The sequence below is a fragment of the Cetorhinus maximus genome, chromosome 6 (assembly GCF_964194155.1).
Source record: "Cetorhinus maximus chromosome 6, sCetMax3.hap1.1, whole genome shotgun sequence".
Lineage (NCBI taxonomy): Eukaryota > Metazoa > Chordata > Chondrichthyes > Lamniformes > Cetorhinidae > Cetorhinus > Cetorhinus maximus.
Window position 1 is genome coordinate 143,566,045 of NC_135884.1, and position 21,117 is coordinate 143,587,161.

Consider the following 21,117-nt stretch of genomic DNA (forward strand, 5'->3'; position numbering starts at 1 on the left):
CGGAAGTACCTCAGTGCCTCCGGCTGCTGCTCAAGCTCCAAAACCTGGAGCTCAAGTAGCTGCAGCTGGTGGCACTTCCTGCACACGTGGTCGGTCAGAGCGCAAGCGCAAGGCGCGTCCAGGACTTCCCACATATTGCAGGTAGTAAGTAACATGGGACTGAGCTGCCCTGCCATGCCTCTAGTTGAAAAAAACCCTTTAAGTTAAATAACTTTTTTTTTACTGTATTTATGTTCTTTAAATAAAAACTAGAACTCTTAACTTTCCTTAGCTTAATCTATTTTAAACTGGAGAAAAACCATCAGCTCTCACCTTTGTGCTGACGTCCCTTTTTAAAGCTTCCCCGCACTCATGCTGGTTCTGATCTCCGCTGCTCTCAAACGCTCTCTTATGATGTCAGTCTTGTTATTTTCAACAAGAACTGACTGCAGGACACTCTTCCCAGGCTGCTTCACCGTGATGCTGACTGCAGGAAACTCTTCCCCTTGTTTTGTCTTTGAGTTGGAATGGCCACCCTCCTGCAGCTGATCTCCTTGACTTCTTCCATGCACCTGGTTGGACTGAAAGGCAAGCCTTTACCTCCCATCCTTAGGAAACATCATGTCACTGCAATTTCTCAGGTTCTGCAACTGGACCTTGGGTAAGACAGGAAGATATAGCATGCAGCCTTGCCAGGCCTCTCCATTTTTGTGGTTGCTGCAGCTTCAGGAATGCATGTCGACTTGAGCTTTTCTAATCCATGCTTGGAGTCCTGGGAAAGATTTGGAAATCCTTCCTTTGACAGATATAATTTCATCTGCCCTCCCTGGTCAGGAAACTTGGAAGCAAGATGCTAATGGTATGGCTGAGGTAAACGCCTATAGCGAAGCCTGGTGTTGCAGCAGTTGGTTCCTGACTCGTTGCAGATCCTGCCATTTCAGTGCAGACTAAGAGTTGAACATCCCGCTCACTGTCTTTTTGTGACAGTTTGCCTGCCTGACTCTTGACTTTTAATCCTTTCCAATTTTGATGGGGTATCCTGTCTGAAATGAAAATGAGTACAGCATAGAGAATTGCCTATACAACAAACCCACGTTTTAAACCCCTAGTTTCTACAGAGCAGGCAGATTTGTTTAGAGTTGCTTATGACCAAGAGAATAACTCTGTTTATTGGTAAAGATAGTATTCCAGCTCAATTTCAATATGGTATTCAGAATTTGTAATTTGATGTAAACAGTTAGAAAGTTGGGGTGGGGGAAGAAACAGTAGGGGTTATTTATTTTATATCTATTTTATTCCCCATTTGATTTTGTTTAGATCTTTCCTTTAAAGTTAGTTATTGAAATTGTTTATACAATCTCTTCTCTTAGTCACATAAACAAAAGGACTACATACCTGGATCCACGTTTAGCATTTACTGTTGAAGAGGCATCCGAGAAACCAAATATTCGGCAGAGATATGATGGGAATAGTGCTGCATTGGAAATTCTACAAGGTCGAGACCTAAGTGGCAAAGTTGTTATTGTCACTGGGGCCAATTCAGGGATTGGTAAGTAGAGTCAATGTGATCCTTAACTTCTTGATTAATAGAAAATATTGCTGTATAGTTGGAAGTTGTGGAACATCTTGCCTCCCTGAGCCCTTCCTTGCTCTTAATGTCAACCGTGGTTCAGTTGTTACGATTGGTCTACTTTGTTCTAATTTTTGTTACTTGAAACGCCGGGATACACACGCGTGCAGTTGTAATTATGGAGGGTCTGATCTTTATGCTTGTTCTAATTCAACTTTTTGATGTCTACTTTCCATGCATACCGCCAATAAATCATAGTACGTCAAAGATGCATACAAGTGACATCGGCAACGTGGGTCCAGTAAAATGCACTTCACCTCTCTCAATCTTTTGAGTTATCTTGTTATGATGGTTATATTGCCCTTTTGAGTTCTTTTGATCATTTTATTACTATAAATACAAGTGATCAAATTAACTATTTCAAGAACATCTCAGATTTTCCTATTATCGCAGATGTGCTATTAGACACCAATAGGGTGGCATATGCTTAGAAGTGCAGGGTAAGGCTAGATTACTTAATGATTACTTTGTATTGGTATTTACAAAGGAAGAGGATGCTGACAAAATATCAGTAAAAGCAGAGATGGATGAGTTAATGGTTGGGGTGAAAATTGATATGGAGGATGTATTGGAGGGGCTGGCTATGCTTTGAGTCGATAAGTCACCTGGTCTGAATGGCATGCATCCCAGGCTGTTAAAGCCAGAGTGGAGATGGTGGAAGAGCTTGCCATAATCTTCCGATCTTCTGTAGTTTCCGGGGAGATGCTAGAGGATTGGAGAGTGGCAGATGTGACAGGAAATGGTGTAAGGAATCAGTCATATTGCAAAGGTTTAGAAATAATAATCAGGCAAAAAAATCAAAAAGCACTTGGAGAGTTTGAGTTAATTAAGGAGAGCCGGCATGTATTTATAAAAGGCAGATTAGGCTTGACTGATCTAATTAACTTTTTGAAGTTATATATTACCTATATAATTTAAGAAAGCCTTTCACAAAGTAACACGTAAATGGCTGATTAACAAAATTGAGGTTCATGGAACAGAAGAGTCAGTGTCAACTTGAATAAAAAAAGGACAGGAAACAGAGTCATGGGAAAGTAAGTGGTTTGTTTTTCAGACTGGAGGATAGTAGACAATGGCATTCCCCAAGGCTCACTGCTGGGACTCCTGTTCAATGACTTGGATATTGGAATACAGATTAAAATTTCAAACTTGCCGATGATACCAAATTTGGAGGTGTGGCCAACAGTGAGGATGGCACCAGTCAACTGCAACAGGACATAGGTTAGCAGAATGAGCAGATAAGTGGCAGATGGAATTTAATAGAGAGATGTGAGGTGATATGTTTTTGACAAAAGGGATAGGGAGAGGCAGAGTTCTAAAGTGTATACAGGAACAGAGGGACCCTGGGGTGCATGTGCATCTTTGTAGGTGGCAGGACATAGAGAGAGAGTACTTAGGAAAGCATACAGAATCTTGTAGAGTCACTTAGTACAAAACCAGAGAAGTTAAGCTGAACCTGTATAAAACTTCTGGTTGGACCACAATTAGAGTATTGTGTTCTGTTTTGGTCACCGCACAAAAGATCAGAAGTAATACGAGTAGGAGTAGGCCATTTGACCCATCTAGCTTGCTCCATCATTCAGTAAGATAACAGCTGATCTGATTGTGGCCTTAGCTCCATTCACTGCCTGCCCCTTGTAATCCTTGATTCCACTTTAGGAAGGATGTGAGAGCCCTTGAGAGGGTGCAAAGGAGTTTTACCAGAATTGTTCCAGGGAGGAGGGTATTTAGCCACAAGATTAGCTTAGTGCAGCTGGGGCTGCTCTCCTTGGAGCAAAGGCGGTTGAGGGGAGATTTGATAAAGGCGTACGAGATTCTGACAGGTTAAGATAAGGTAGGCAAAAAATAGCTGTTTCCATTAGCTGATGGTACAAGGACTAGGGTGTACAGTTTTAAAGTACTGGGGCAAAGGATGCAGGCAGATGTGCAGAAGAGCTTTTTTTACAGTGAATAGTAGCAACCTGGAACTCGCTACCTACGAGGGTGGTAGGAGCAGAGGTGATGCATGATTTTAAAAGGAAATAATCTTGCACAGCTACAGGGATAAAAGCATGCAATGGGACTGACAGAATTGCTAAATAGAGAGCTGGCATGACTTTGACTCTGTATGGTTGAGTGTCATACGTTCCATCACCCCCTTGGGAAGATATCCTTGCCTTAACCCTGCTTGCACAATGCTGAGCAAAAAGCTGATTTAACTTGTGTGCTGATCCTACAAACAGCCTAAACATTCAGGTAATCAGAAAGCAATCTCTCCTCTACGTCAGAAAGTTGTGGCTTCAAGCCTCATTTCAGAGACTTGAATACAAGTTCAGACTGACACTCGAGTGCAGTACTAAGAGAGTGCTATGCTGTTGGAGATGCTGTTAAACTGGGGCCCTGCGGCTCTATTGAAAGGTGCTATTTGAAGAAGAGCAGGAAGTTATCCCCAAGACCTGGCCAATATTTTTCCCTCAACCAGTGTCACTAAAACAGTTTATCTGGTCATTACCACATTGGGGAAGACAGACTAGCTTAGTTCCAACCATCTTTTAAAAGCCTCCCTCTAGCCCTACAGGAGAATTCTAGTAAAGATCTGCCTATCTCCATTTTGTACATTCCATTGAGAAAGCCAGCTGAGGAAGCCTTGCCTGAAAAGTCAAGATCCCCAAGCTGGTATCTGATCTACTGTTCATGCCTGTCTGCTAATTCTCGGCAATTATAGATCTTAACTAGTTACTAAAACTTGTTACAGAAAATATGGCATTCTGGCTGTTTTCTCAGTGTGGGTAATGATTGGACCAACCTTGTGTTATACTGTGTTGTTATACTTTCACATTAAAGCCTCTTCAGTCTTGCAGTTCACTACTTTCCAGTTTATTAATCTGCATTTTCTGTCACAGCACTAAAGCATAGTTTTGGCCTACTGGATTAAAGCACCATCTGGTGTGGCATTAAGCCATATAAATAAGCAGTCCCAGTTTTGCTAGGCAATATGTACTGTATTAACTTGTCTCCACTGGGGAGGTACAGTTTGCATCAGTGCCACAAGGGACTGAAATACTGTGCCAGCATGGCACTCCCAAACATAAAACAGTGCAGATACTAGAAATCTGAAATGAAAACAGAAAATGCTCAGCAGGTGTGGCAGCATCTGTGGAGAGAGAAACAGAGTTAAAGTTTCAAGTCAATGATCCTTCATCAGAGCCTGAAATGTTAACTCTGTTTCATTCTCCACAGACATTCCTTGACCTGCTGAGCATTTCCAGCACACTGTCTTTATTATGGCACTATTGAATGTTGTTTATTGACTCTTGCTGCAAAGTGATGTGGATGTCTGTTAAGGGCACAGTTTAGATGCAAGGTTAAATAACCTGCAGACATTCGTTGTTGAATGTAGAACAGGCACATGGGTTAACTATAGGAAGACATTTAAGTTCATTTGAAACACTATCTCAACAAGAGTTGCTGCCTTTAGGAGATAAGAGGATAAAACTGGTACAGCAAAAAAAAAAATCTGAAGCAAAATTGATTGCAGTATTTGAAAGTAAATTTCAGGCACTCCATTTTTTTGAAGAAAAGATGAACTTGGAAATCCATGAGTTAGCAAGAGTTTAATTGGCTCCCATGCGTTGAATAAATGAGGAGGTCACAAGCAGGGGCATTCATTCGTTCAAACTGCTGCTATCCAAATGTGTTTTAACTTCAGTGACCTAGTGCTGATAGTTTGTTGTAGTTGGCTTGAAGAAAAATGCACAGAGCCACAACTCTGTTTTCATTAAAGGCCAAAGAGCAGTATTTTCTCCAGGCTTGCAAAAGCCATTAAAATAATTCTTAAGAGAGTTTTTACTTCTGTAGCAAGGAGAGGTTGAATGAATTAGCCAAATACTATGTCATAATTAGCTGTCAACAAAAAGTGATCAACTTGTAAGTCTGTTGAACCTGTATCACTATTTGGCCTCTTTAAATATTCACTGTATAAGTGAAACCCTATTCTGACCATGTACAGTTGAAAGATCATTGTTGAGGTACTTTTATAGTTGATAATAGGTAAAGTTGTACTCTTGTGTTATTGAAAATTTTGATCTGTTCCTTCAAGACTTACTGGTCAAGCACAATAAATTTTATTTACTCCCACAGCCTCAGATGTTTCTGGTGCAGAATGATTGTAGTGAGCAAAATCTAATGGAACTTGGATTAACAAATTTTGCTTGCCAATGGTCTGATCAATAATGGGTACCATGTAGACATAAATGAATCAATTGATTGTATAGGTTATCGGAACAGGTCTGATGGTTGGTTTAAGACCTAAAAATGTCAATTTCTTACCTATGTTCAACAAATTCAAAGAACTGTTGTGCTTTGATTGACATAGTTGGCAGGAGAATCACAATCATTCAACAAGCAGAAGATCAAATTTGAAAAAAAATTAATAAATACCTACCATGTCATAGGAGTTGGTGTTTTAAATCTGGATATGTTGTACAGACTACAGCTGTGTTTACCTGCCAACTTGCAACTTGATCCTATTTTGCAGGTGTTGTGTAATATAGTGATGAATTGTGGTAAGATCAGTGTGTATGTAACTGGACTGATCTGGAGGGGCTAAATTAGTTAGGTTAGAGTTGTGTTGAATTCATAAAAACACAAAGTTGGCTTTGTATTCTCAAGGTATAGGGGAACATTTATGTACCCATTTAAAAATTTTAGGCATCAATTACAGCTTGAAGTAGCTAGCTCAGTTTTATCCCAAAGATGACTCTCAAAAATTCTTCCATGCTAAAGAAATTAGGAATGCACAAGAGTTATTTTGTTTCTTTAATGGCTGATGTATAGATTTAGTTCTAATCGTTTTAGTAATAATTCAAATTTGCTGTATTTGAAGAAAATTTGGTGAAAATTGTGCATTATAAAGTGACAGCACTTTTCAATTTGCGCTGTTTGTTAAACTGACATCTTAGAATCGAAAGAAAGGTAGATTTTAAAGCTTGCCATCTTGTATCCTAATATTATTTGATAGTTAAACTACAGCAGTATGTTGAATTTATTCTTCTTGGCTTTGTGTAGGACTGTACTTTTTTGCATACTGTTTTGGTCCATCTTTCGAACCATTTTTAAAAAAAAGTCAGCTATCTTAAAGGAATTTTCACACATTAATATGACACCCAAGATGTTGATATCAATTAGCAAGTGCATACCAAATTGCGGATACTGCTATGATTAGTTGTTTTTAATTTTGAAAATTTGGAATCTACTGAGTTACGTAAGTAACAACTTATATTTATATAGCGCCTCTAATGCAATGAAACATCCCAAAGCACTTCAGAGAAGCATGATAAAACAAAGTGTGACACCGAGTCACATAAGGAGGTATTAGGTCAGTTGACCAAAAGCTTGATTAAAGAGGTAGGTTTTTAGGAGTGTCTTAGAGGAGGAAAGTGAGGTGGAGAGCGAGGGAGGGCATTCCTAGGCAACTAAAGGCATAGCCACCAATGGTGGAACAATTAAAATTAGGAATGCTCAAGAGGCCAGTATTAGATTAGGTTTGTGGAGCTAGGGAAGGTCACAGATATAGGGTGGGGCAAGGCCAGGGAGGTATTTGAAAACAAGGATGAGAATTTTAAAATCAAGACCAGGGTGATAGGGAAATGGGACTTGGTGCGAGTTAAGCAGGCAGCAGAGTTTTGGATGACCACAAATTTACTGAGGGTACAGTGTGGAAGATCAGCCAGGAGTGCATTGAATAGTTGCATCGAGATGTAACAAAGCCATTGGTGAGGGTTTCAGCAGTAGGTGAGTTGAGATAAGAACAAAGTTGGATGATTTTATGGGGGTGGAAATAGGTGGTCTTAGTGATGGTGCAAATATGAGTTTGGAACTCATGTCTGGATCAAATGTGACATCAAGGTTGTGCATAAACTGGCATAATCTCAGACTTGCCATGGAGAGGAATGGAATCGGTAGCTTGGGGACAATATTTGGAGTGGGGATCGTAAACAATGGCTTCAGTCTTTCCCATATTTTATTGGAGGAAATCTCTGCCCACCTAGTACTGGATGTTGCATAAGTAGTCTGATAATTTCACAACAGTGGAGCAGTCGAGAGAGGTGGTAGTGAGGTTGAGCTGGGTGTCATCAGCATACGTGTAAAAACTAATTCTTTGCTTTCGGATGATGTTGCTGAGGGGCAGTGTTGATGAGAAATAGGAAGGGCAAGAATTAAACAGTTCCTCCATTAATATTTTAAGTGATAAAACTGAAATTCTATTTGGCCCTTACCCCCTGCTTGCTGGGATGCCTTTGACTCATTGATTTATCTCTACTTTGCAGCTCTCCAAAAGCAAAATGCATTGTTATTGGTGAAATCAAAGGGATTGAAAATTGTTAAACGTTACCTTTATAATCAATAATGTTCAAACCATTTCTTCTGAATTCTGAGCTGCTCATCTTTGAAATAGAATGTTCAAATAATAGACAATATTATGATTCGCAATAAAAGCATTAAAAAATATTTTTCCTTAATTTAGTGATCTGTGGGGTGAATATCGCAAATTGGAAATAGTTTGGAGATCACATTGAGAAGTCACCAGAATTCTCCTTTTCCCTAGGCCAAAATATCCTTAGTTGAAAACGTTTAACTCAGTGCTTCCCAAATTTTTCCTGGTGTAACTCCCTTTTAACACTTTCGACTTGGTGTGATCCCAAAGTTGTTGAGTGGGGTGGGGGGGGTAGCACTGAAATAACACAAAACAGCAGGATAACCATTATTATTTTACTATTAAAGTGCCAAAATAAAACTAAACAGCAGGATAATAGCCTTCAGTACTGTATTATTGAAGTTTAAAGCAAAAAGGAGTACAATAACGCTTGCTACTATATTAAAGTGTCAAAATAAGACAAAACAGCATAAGACCAATGTGAAAGCTATTAGTTAGGTTTCTCATCAAAAAAAAATTAAAATACCCTCTAAATTGAAATACTTTACCTTGCTAAATTTTGATATGAAATAATTTTTAATAACTTTTAAATTTAAAAATTAAGAAATTGCCAAGCTAACTCTTTTTACTTACCACCTCTTTCGTGTGCACTCACCTCTCTCTCTCTCTCTCCCTCCCTTCCCCTTACACACACACACCCCCCCACCCCCCCACCTCTAATTCTCTGACTCTGTTTCCCTGCTGCACTGTCCTGTTGCTAATTCCCTCTCTGATTCTCCTGCACATCGCTTCCCAGACTGACCCTTACACTTGCAGCTACTCTTGCTTGCTTCCTCCCTCTCGTCAACCCTCTCATGAGCTCTCGTACACAGCGAGGGTTTGTGAGAGGAAGTGGCAAATGGCAGGGTCGGCTAGGTTGTGAGGGAAGTGGTGAGCAGGAGTCTTGATTCACAAATAAGTTAAGATTTTTGTTATGCCCCACACAGTTTCTTTGTAATTATTTAGGTGTAAAATTCTTGAAGTAATGGACTTTTGTTATCATTGATGTTGAGTATTATTTAATGTCAAAATGAGTGCAATCCCAATACAATTTGAAACTATTATCCTATGAACAAAAACTATTTTAATTATCTTTCTTGGCCATTAGGTATCGATTGTTAGGAAAGAGGCACTTACTGTTAGTTTTCAGCTTTATTCCAAATTGTGCTTGCCAAGGCTGCAGATACTACATAACAATGAGCAGTTTGCAAGTATTAGGTGTGCAGGGGCTGCTTCGTGGCCCCACACTCTAATCATAATCCTCTCCGACTTACTGTTCCTCCAATTGAGATTCCTGTTGAGGCTGCAAGGCGGAAAAAAACACATCGTGGGATCTTGGAGTCAGGATGAAATTTCCTCTCCATAGCCACCATTATGGTTTCGGACAATGTGACCCTCAAATTTTGCCCCGCAATCCCACCGGGAGTCAAGAAGCTCTGGTTTAACTGCTGATATTGTAAGCGTAGCATAGTACACAATGTATAACCATGAATGTTTCCTCGCTGACATATTCCATATAAGCAACTTGGACAACTTCTAAGTGTTCACTAGTCTTGCTTACTCAGTCCAGCTCTTGTGTGGAAGGGCTGCACTGACGCTTAAACTTCCAACAGCTAGTTTCCTAAAGATAGGGTCTTCTGGATTTTCCGAAGGATTCAGTGCTGCTTCCTGTCTAAGACTATATCCATAGAAAAGATTAACTTGGTGGGATGCATTTTAAAAAGATGAATGCTTGGGGTCACTACCTTCCAGAGGTTTGCTACTTCATATTTATACCATATCTTCTAATGTGAACCATTTTGGTTGCTTTCTACAAAATACACAAGAAATAGGAGTAGACCATATGGCCTGTCGAGCCTGCTCCACCATTCAATACGATAATGGCTGATCTTGGACTTCAATTCCATTTTCCCCACCCACTCCGCATATTCCACGATTCTCTGAAAGACCAAAAATCTGTCTATCCTGGCCTTACTCCAAAAAATGGAGTATCCACAACCCCCTTGGGGTAGAGAACTCCAAAGATACACAGCCCTTTGAGTGAAGTTCTCCTCATTGTAATCTTCCATGACTGCTTATCCTGTGACTCTGTCCTTGTGTTGATTGCTGTATATCAGATATTTGCATTTTGTTTTGTAACAGTGAGTTTTAAATAGTTTTGCTGACCTGATTGAGAGAGTTATTTCTTGATTGTGATGCTGATTTACCTCCTTCCGGATAGAACTGAATAAATTTCTGGTTTGGAATAGGATCTAAAGTTGTTGGGACTGCGATAATTTTTGTGCTGTAGGTGAGGGAGGAAATGGAGTGGAAGGAAAATGTAATTTCAGGCCTTTTCCTGTTCTACATTTTCCAGTTCTTTTTATGATCTGCTTTAAAACACACACACTCATTTTATATTTTGGCTGATGTAATTTTCGTTGTTCCTGGAATGTTGGAGATGATACTGGTAAAGCTGAATTTGTAATAACCATCCCTAATTTCAAAGGTTATGGGTGATGGTGCGGCTTCTCCTTGAATTGTTGTGGTACTTGCACAGATGGCACTCGTATGATGATGTTAGGTCAGGAATTCCACTGTTTCAATTCAGTGATGATGAAGGAATGGCACAACTTTCCAAGTCAAGATGGTGTGCGACTTAGTGAGCTTGGAAATTGTGGTTTTCTTGTAATGATCTTGTGTTCATGTTGTTTTCTCATTCCTGGTGGTAGAGGTTGTTGGTTGGGAGGTGCTTTTGAAACAAGCTTGCTCAATCAGTTGCTTCAGTACATCTTGTAGAAGGTGTATGTACAGTCACAGCGCAATAGTGATGGAGTGGGTAGATAATGTCTAGGGGCAGGGCTGCCAATCCTGCAGGATATTCCCTTCTGGATGCTTCTGTATTGTAGAAGTTACACCCATTTCATGGAGTGATAATTATCCTATCATAATCCTGACTGGATCCGTGTAGTTAGTAGGGATGGAGTTGGGGGGGGGTCAGGAGGTGAGCCACTCATTGTAGAGTACCACAACTCTGTCCCTTTTTTTGCAGTCTCAGTATTGATTTTATTGGTCCATTTAAGTCTCTGGAGGCACAAAATATGTTGATGGTGCCATTGAAGTTCAGTGAGGTGGTTTGGCCTTTCCTTGTTGGAGATGACCAATATCTTGGTGGAATACTCTTATCAGCCCCTTACCAGCACAAACCTGGTTATTGTCCAGACCCTGCTGTAGGCTAGCATGTAATCCTTCTTTATCAAAGGAGTTTATATTGGAGCTGAACGCCTGTAGGGTAGTCAGTGAACAGCTGCACTTATGACCTCATAAAGCAGCTGATGATGGCACTAAAACCCAACGGGAGAAATGTTCCAACCGTGGCTAACAAGTGAAGTTAAAGATTGTATTAGATCAAAGGAAGAGGCTTATAAAATTGCCAAAAGAAGTAGAAAACTCAAGGATTGGGAGCTTTTTAGAATTCTGTAAAGGACTGCCAAGAAACTGATTAAGGGAGAATAGAATATGAAAGCAAACTAGCGAGAAACATAAAAAGGGACTGTAAAAAGGAAAAGATTAGCCAAGATATATGTGGGGCCCATTACAGGCAGAGACAGGAGAATTTATAATGGGGAATAAGGAAATGGCAGAGAAATTAAAATATTTTGTCTGTCTTCAGAGGAAGATACAAAAAGCCTCCTAGAAATACGAGAGAACCAATGGACAAATGGGAACGAGGAACTGGAAGAAATTAGTATTAGTAGAAAGATAGTACTTGAGAATTTAATGGGACTGAAACTTGATAAATCCCCTGGACCTGATGATCTACACCCCAGAGTATTGAAAGAGGTGGCTGTAGAGATAGTGGTCACCTTCCAAAATTCTACAGATTCTGGAATGGTCCTGCAGATTGGTTGGTAGAAAATGTAACCCCACTATTTAAGAAAAGAGGGAGAGAGAAAACTGGGAAATACAGACCTGTTAGCATGATGGCAGTAGTAGGCAAAGCGCTGGAATCTATTATACAGGATGTCATACTGAACACTTCAAAAATAATGGCAGGTTGGAGCAGAGTCAGCATGGATTTATGAAAGGACAATCATGTCTGACAAACTTGTTGAAGCTTTTTTGAGACTCCAACTAGCAGAATAGATAAGGGGGGAACCAGTGGATGTGGTGTATTTGGATTTTCAGAAGGCTTTCAATAAGATCCCACCCAGGAGGTTAGTTTAAAAAAAAATTAGAGCACATGGGATTGGGGGTAATATACTGGCATGGATTGAGAATTGGTAAATGGATAGAAAGCAGAGAGTAGGAATAAATGGATTATTCTCAGGTTGGCAGGCTGTGACTAGTGGGGCACTACAAAGATCAGTGCTTGGGCCCCAGCTGTTCACAATCTATATCAATGATTTGAATGTGGGGACCAAATATAACATTTCCAAGTTCGCAGATGACACAAAAAATTAGATGGGAGTGAGAGTTGTGAGGAAGATGCGATGAGGCTTCAAGGGGATTTAGACAGGCTAAATGAGTGGACAGGAAGGAACATGGCCAATAGAATATAATGTGAAAAAAATGTGAAGTTATCCACTTTGATAGGAAAAACAGAAATGCAGAGTATTTTTAAAATGGTGAGGGGTTGGGATGTGTTGATGTTCAAAGGGATCAAGCTAGCATGCAGGTGCAGAAAGCAATTAGGAAGGGAAATGGTATGTTGGCCTTTATTGCAAGAGGATTTGAGTACAGAAGGAAGGATGTCTTATTTACCCGGAGTATTGTGTACAGTTTTGGTTTCCTTATCTAAGGAAGGATATACTTCTTTGGAGGGAGTGCAATGAAGGTTCACCAGACTGATTCTGGGGATGTCGAATTGTCCTATGAGGAGAGATTGAGGAGACAGGGCCTGTAATCTCTAGAGTTTAGAAGAATGAGGGGTGATCTCATTGAAACATACAAAATTCTTGGAGGGCTTGACAAGGTAGATGCAGAAATTATGTTTCCCCTGGCTGGAGTGGCTCTAGAACCAGGGGACACAGTCTTAGAGTAAAAGGTGGGCCATTTAGGACTGAAGAAGGATTTCTTCACTATAAGGGTGATAAATCTTTGGAATTCTCCACCTCAGAGGGCTGTCGAGGCTCAGTCATTGAGTATGTTTGAGCGAGAGATTGATAGATTTCTAGACTCTAATGACATCAAGGCATATGGGGATAGTGGGGAAGATGGTATTGAGGTAGAAGGTCAGCCGTGATATGATTGAATGGCAGAGCAGGCTTGAGGGGCTGAATGGCCTACTCCTCCTATTTCCTATGCTCCTACGTTCTTTCACTCTCACTGGGTCAAAGTCCTGGAACTCCCTCCCTAACAGCACTATGGGTGTATCTACACCACATGGACTGCAGCGGTTCAAGAAGGCAGCTCACCACCGCCTTTTCAAGAGAAATTAGGGGTGGGTGATAAATGCTGGCCTAGCCAGCGAAGCTCACATCCCTTGAATGAATAAAAAAATCCTAGTATTGTGCAATAGAATGCAGAAATGTACTGATAACATTTTCAGACTTTGTTAAAACTCACTAAAATAAATAACCTAGAAGTCAAGAAAAACTTATGCATTGTTACCTATATCATGAAGGTACACAATATGATTAGCAAGATATAGATTTTTGGCTTTCCAAGCAAAGAAATGAGCTTGCCTTGGCTTTTATATCTCATTTAATCATGCAGGAATATCTTGAGGAATTCTCTGGGAAATTATGAAAGAAAAAAAGGTAGATCTTGTGAACATATTTTAGAAGTCCTGAATGTTGTACTCATCTCTTCAATGGGATTATAGGCAACATAAATTTGACTGTTTGAAGATGGGGGTAGGGAGGCTGGCATGTTTTCCTAGGACCTTGAGTTTTGATGCAATTAATAGTTTGTTTCCCTAAACATCGGTCCTTTAAGTACTTCCAGTAGGAAAGCATCGTGGATCATTTTGATGCTGTGCATTAATGCATCTTGAGAGCACTGAATGCTTTTTTCCATTGGAGGGCAGTCTTGTTCTTTGCAAAGCCCTGCTTGAAATCACAATTGATTTCCATTACAGGAAAGTAGAGCTTTATTTCATGATAAATATTAGAATCTAGAATTGTTGTGTGCATTCCATAAAATACCAATTAGTAAACTTTTTGTGAGATTACAAAATCTCTTTTTTTCTCTCCAGTTTTTCCAGGCCACATAGCACCTGGAGCCAAGAGCACAGATGACCTGGTCACAGTTCATCCCCACTGACACTGCACTGACTACGTGGGATGTGCCATAATGGCCCAGGCATGAAAATATGCTTTGATTCATCTCCCCTTTGCGTTTGTTCCTTCAGAAGTTACAAAATATTTCAACTCTTCAACAGTGCCTTTGGTTTCCAATCCTTGCCTCCATTTTTTTCTACCTTTTTATGCTTTTGTGTCCACTGTATCCCTTTTCTCCTTGTCAAATGCACTAAGACAGAGCACTTTCTGCTAAGGAGCACAATGTATATATAGGTTGTAATTATTAAGGTCTGGTTGATGAAATTTGAGTTATGTTTGTTGATGGGGCACATGAGCAAGCACTGTCTTGCTGGCATCTCAGCTATTCCTTCTGATAAGACACATTTAATAAATGTACATGTATGATGCTCGATGTGGGCATGAGTATTTTTTGAGTTATCTTTGTTTCTGTAGATATTTTAATGGAAATCCTGTATTTTACTGAAAGAGCATCTTTGCCCAGGTAACAACATACTCCCAAGTGTTTTCAAAAAAATTGTCTTAATAGTGCAGTATTTGTTCTCTTTATTACTAGCTTTCGAATGATGTATGAAAAGAGATCTTATGAAATATTTGGAATTGCCTTGTAATTTCTTTAAAAAAAAGCTTTGGTCATTGATTAATTTATTTTTCTAGTTGCTGTATAAGCTAAGAGCATTGCACCAGTAAAATAAACAAAATGTTGTGCAACTTAATACATTGTAAAGGTTCTTTGCTGTGCTTCTAGTGCAATCTCTTTTTTGTTGCTTTTCATTTACTTGGTTCTATTTTATGGCCTAACATGGCAGTTTGTGGTGATATCAGCCACAATAGCTACAATAGTTGCACACTTCCAACAAAGGATGTTCCTCGTGTTCTGATTTGAATTTCAATTTTCAATTAAAATCTGTTTTTTTCAGTTTATCTCTCACTCTGTTTTGCAACTGCTACCTTGATAACATTAAAAAAATAACATGATGCAGAGTTCCATTCTGGTAAGATGTAGAATTTAAACTATTGGCTTCATTTAAAGTTGGTGATTATGTAGAAATGTATCCAAGATTTGTTAAAAGCTTTTTGGAATGTAACTTCTAAAGCAATTCTAGTGTGAGATCTAATTTCTGAACATACTTGAACTATGCCACTTATCCACCAAGGTTTTTTCGATCATTGTAACATGTTTTGTAGTTAGTGTGCTTCTGTTTCACAATTTTTCTGTTGCAATTGAAAATTATGGGGTATTGTTGTAGTGTGGCTGAGTTGCCTATTTGTAATAGAGTTGATCTGCAGACAACTTTCTAAATGGAAACATTAGATTTATTTAAAATACAGCCAGCAGCAACTACACGTGTACTTTCAACTCCATCTCTATCTTTACACTGCCTGCGGAGGTAGCCTGCGCTGCTAACACATTGGTTTACACAGATCATGTGATCTTACATCACAGGACTATTCTTAAAGGTACAGTCCAACATTTAACAAAACCATAATTACTACATTCCTCTCCCTTTAACTTTGCTGTACATATTGTACTTACAAGTATTTATCTCATGGCATTATTATATTCCAGGTCATGAAATTTACAAGTTCAGTCTTTCAGGTGATTTCCTGATACGTGTGGAATGTTGCAGCTCCACGACTCCAGATTCTTTTTCAGGAACCACATTCTCTGCAACCGCATAGACATCAGGTGCCTCGGTGGGCACTTGCAGTTCAGTGATTTCCACTCTGATAGAGATATAAGACATGTCAGTCCTTGGTTGAGCATCTTTAACAAGAAGCACTGGTTCAGTAATGGTTACAGGTGGAACCGTATCTTGTTGTGGCATCTCTCTTTCTTAAATGGTCCACATGCTTACGGCCTTCCACTTCTTCCATGTGGTATGATAATGGTCTGGTTACTGAACTTACTTTATCCGGCAACCACTTTACATATACTGCTTCCACTTCCACGTGGTATGATAATGGTCTGATCACTGAACTTACTTTACCCGGCAACCACTTTACATATGCTGCTTCTCCAACAGTAAATTGTCTGTCATGACTATGCAATTCATGTGTAGCTTTTTGGTTTCCTTGACTCTTCTCCACCTTCCCCTCCAAATTTAGAAATATTAGGGTCAGTTGCGTCCTAAGATGGTGTCTCATCAACAATTCTGCAGGTGCTGCTCCTGTCGTCATGTGGGGGGGGTTGTCCTGTAGTGCAAAAGAAAGCGTGCAAGATTGGTCTCCAGCGAATCACCTGTTAACTTCTCCATGCCTGCCTTAAAAATTTGAACTGCTCTTTCTGCCAGTCCGTTTGATGACGGATGGTATGGTGCAGTGTTCACATGGGTGATACAGTTGAGGCTGATAAATCAGTGGAACTTGGCCCTTGTGAATACAGTGCCATTATCGGATATGACTACTTCTGGTAGTCAGTGGATGGCGAAGCTCTAGCATAGTTTCTCTATTGTAGTGCCTGATGTTGGTGACTATACCTCATAAGCATCTAACCACTTGGAATGGGCATCCATAATCAGTAGAAACATGGTTCCAAGGAAGAGTTCGATGTAGTTGATGTGTAACCGCACCCAAGGTCTACCAGGCCACTCCCATGGGTGCAATGGAGCTGCCACCGGCAACTTTTGCAGCTGCTGACATTGCACACAGTGCTTTACCACATTTCCAATATCGCCATCCATCCCTGGCCACCATAGGTAGCTGCGCACTATGGTCTTCATTCGGGAGATCCCTGGGTGGCCATTGTGTGATTCAACTAAAAGTGGCTCCCTTCCCTTTGGAGGAGCTATTACCTGTGCACCCCACAATAGGATGCCACCTTGACTGCTCACCTCATGTTTTTGGTTGAAGAATGGTTTCATTTTATCGGAGACTGGCTCTTAGGAGCAACCATCTAACACTTGGCCTTACGCTCGAGATAGGACCGGGTCCCGACTCGCCCAGCCTCTGATCTGTCCGGCACATTCTGGTGAGAAATCTAGAAAATTTAACAGTAAAATGAGTTCCTGTAAGGGCAGGTGACTCAGGGCACTGGCCTTTGTGATATGAATACCAGGCCTATGCACAAAGGTGTATTCATAAGCTGCCAAATTTAGGGCTCATCGTTGTATTCTTGCTGAGGCTATGGGGGATATAGCCTTTTCCTCGCTAAACAAACCCAATAGTGGCCTGATACAATCGTACATGTATTGGTGAAATCTTTTTATGATCCCACTCCATAGGATGACGCATCACATGTTAGCACCAAGTCATTTGTCTGGTCATAGTGCACTGACAGATTGGATGAGTGTAACATCTAATGTCCTTTAGGGAAGGAAATCTGTCGCCCTTACCTGGTCTGGCTTACATGTGGCTCCAGACCCACAGCAATGTGGTTAACTCTTAAATGCCCTCTGAAATGGCCTAGCAAGCCACTCAGTTGTAACAAAACTGCTACAATGTCACAAAAAAGGAATGAAACCGGACAGACCACTCAGCATAGGCATTGGAAATAACAATGGCATTCGCAGCCCTTCGACCCTGCAAAGACCTCCTTACTAACATTTGGGCGCTAGTGCCAAAATTGGGAGAGTTGTTGCACAGACTAGTCAAGCAACAGCCTGACATAGTCATCCTCACGCAATCATACCTTACAAATAATGTCCCAGACTGCTCCATCACCATCCCTGAGTATGTCCTGTCCCACCGGCAGGACAGACCCAGCAGAAGTGGCGGTACAGGGTATATAGTCAGGAGGGAGGTGCCCTGGGAGTCTTCAACATTGACTCTGGACCTCATGAAGTCTCATGGCATCAGGTCAAACATGGGCAAGGAAACCTCCTGATTACCATGTACCACCCTCCCTCAGCTATGAATCAGTGCTCCTCTATGCTGAACATCACATGGTGGAAGCATTGAGGGTGGTAAGGGCACAGAATGTACTCTGGGTGGGGGGGACTTTAATGTCCATCACCAAGAGTGGCTCAGTAGCACCACTACTGACCGAGCTGGCTGAGTACTAAATGACATAGCTGCTAGACTGAGTCTGTGGCAGATGATGAGGGAACCAACAAGAGGGAAAAACAAACTTGACCTCGTCCTCACCAACCTGCCTGCTGCAGATGCATCTGTCCATGACAGTATTGGTAGGAGCGACCACCACACAGTCATTGTGGAGACAAAGTCCCACCTTCACATTGAGGATACTCTCCATTGTATTGTGTGGCACCACCACTGTGCTAAATGGGACAGGTTTCGAACAGATCGAGCAACTCCAAACTGGGCATCCATGAGGCGCTGTGGACCATCGGCGGCAGCAGCAGAATTGTACTCGAACACAATCTGTAACCTCATGGCCTGGCATATCCCCCACTCTACCATGACCATCAAGTGAGGGGTTCAAGCCTGGTTTAATGAAGAGTGCAGGAGGGCATGCCAGGAGCAGCACCAGGCATATCTAAAAATGTGGTGTCAACCTGGTGAAGCTGTAACACAAGACTACTTGCTGCCAAGCAGCATAAGCAGCAAGTGATAGACAGAGCTAAGCAATCCCACAACCAATGGGTCAGATCTAAGCTCTGCAGTTCTGCCACACCCAGTCTTGAATGGTAGTAGACAATTAACTCACTGGAGGAGGAAGCTCCACAAATATCCCCATCCTCAATGTTGGAGGAGCCCAGCACATCAGTGCAAAAGATAAGGCTCAAGCATTTGCTACAATCTTCAGCCAGAAGTGCCGAGTGGATGATCCATCTCGGCCTCCTCCAGAGGTCTCCAGTATCACAGATGCCAGTCTTCAGCCAATTTGATTCATTCCACGTGATATCAAGAAATGGTTGAAGGCACTGGATAGTACAAAGGCTATGGGCCCTGACAATATTACAGCAACAGTACTGATGACTTGTGCTCCAGAACGTGCTGCGCACCTAGCCAAGCTGTTCCAGTACAGCTACAACACTGGCATCTACCCGGCTATGTGGAGTATTGCCCAAGTCTTTCCTGGACACAAAGAACAAATCCAACTTGGCCAGTTACCCCCACCCTGTCAGTCCACTCTCGATCATCAGTAAAATAATGGAAGAGGCCATCAACAGTGCTATCAAGCGGCACTTGCTTAGCAATAACCTGCTCATTGATGCCCAGTTTGGGTTATGCCACAGCCGCTAAGCTCCTGACCTCATTACAGCCTTGATTCAAACATGGACAAAAGGGCTGAACTCCCGTGGTGAGGAGAGAGTGACTGCCCTTGATATCAAGGCACCATTTGACCGAGGGTGTGGTATCAAGGAGCCCTAGCAAAACTGGAGTCAATAGGAATCGGGGAAAACTCTCCACTGATTGGAGTCATACCTAACACAAAGGAAGATGGTTGTGGTTGTTGGAGGTCAGTCATCTCCGCTCCGGGACAATGCTGTAAGAGTTCCTCAGGTTAGTGTCCTAGGCCCAACTATCTTCAACTGCTTCATCAATTTCCTCCCTTCCATCATAAGGTCAGAAGTGGGGATGTTCGCTGATGACTGCACAATGTTCACCATTCGCGACGACTCAGATACGGAAGCAGCACATGTCCAAATGCAGCAAGACCTGGACAATACCCAGGCTTGGACTGACAAGTGGCAAATAACATTGGCGCCACACAAGTGTCAGGCAGTGACTATCTCCAACAAGAGAGAATCCACCCATCGCCCCTTGATGTTCAATGGCATTACCATCACTGAATCCCCCACTATCAACATCCAGGGGGTTACCATTGACCAGAAACTGAATTGGACTAGCCATATAAATACTGTGGCTACAAGAGCAGGTCAGAGGCTAGGAATCATGCAACAAGCAGCACACCACCTGACTCTCCAAAAGCTGTCTACCATCTACAAGGCACAAGTCAGGAGTGTGATGGAATACTCCCCACTTGCCTGGATGAGTGCTGTTCCCACAACACTTAAGAAGCTGGACACTGTTCAGGACAAAGGAGTCTGCTTGATTGGCATCCCATCACAAACATTCACTCCTTCCACCACCAATGTGCAGTAGCAGCAGTGTGTACCATCTACAAGATGCACTGCAGGAATTCATCAAGGCCCCTTAGACAGCACCTTCCAAACCCACGACCACTACCATCTAGAAGGACAATAGCAGCAGAGAGATAGGTTAGTCAAATGTTCCTTTTCAGTGAATCCGGTTATCAGCACATCTTTTAAGTAGACTACAACCTGGGGTAGTCCCTGCAGTAAGCTTTCCATTGTTCTCTGAAAGATGGCACGGGCTGAGGAAACACCGAAAGGCAAGCGTGTATATTGGCACAACGCCTGGGAGGTGTCATCCAACTCTAATTGCTGATATGCATGACTCGTGTCAAGCTTTGTATACGTTGTCCCTCCTGCTAGCTTGATATATAGGTCTTCAATTTTTGGAATGGGGTCCCTGTCCAGTTTGGCTGCTCTGACCATTAATTTATAGTCCCCACAAGTTCAGATGCTTTGGTCTGGTTCAAGGACATGGGCTATGGGTGCTGCCCACTCTGAGAGCTGAACCGCTTTCATGACACCCAACCTCTAGCTGGTTCAGCTCAATGTCAACCTTCTCTTTCAGGATGTATGGTACTGGTCTTGCTTTCATGAAGCGAGGGGTTGCTTCTGTATCCACGTAAATCTTGGCCTGCAGGCCTTGAATTTTGCCAGTTTGTCCTTGAAGACGGTGGCATTCTTTTTAAGTAGCTCTGGTAGCCCACTCAGTCTCAACTGAAAGATTTCGGACCAGTTTATTTTAATCTCCCTGAACCAATCTCGCCCGAGCAGGCTTGGCCTTTCACCTACTACCACCATCATGTGTAG

The 21,117-nt window shown here is 41.6% G+C and overlaps 1 protein-coding gene across 5 annotated transcripts in view; it reads left to right on the forward strand.

The window, feature by feature from the left end:
* The window catches only part of wwox (WW domain containing oxidoreductase), a 968,269-nt gene that overhangs the window by 33,072 nt on the left and 914,080 nt on the right, over positions 1-21,117 (forward strand). For all 5 annotated transcript variants that reach the window (XM_078544626.1, XM_078544630.1, XM_078544628.1 and 2 more), the window contains exon 4: positions 1,350-1,528. In XM_078544626.1, the coding sequence (XP_078400752.1) occupies positions 1,350-1,528 (179 nt within the window). The remainder of the gene's footprint in view (positions 1-1,349; positions 1,529-21,117) is intronic.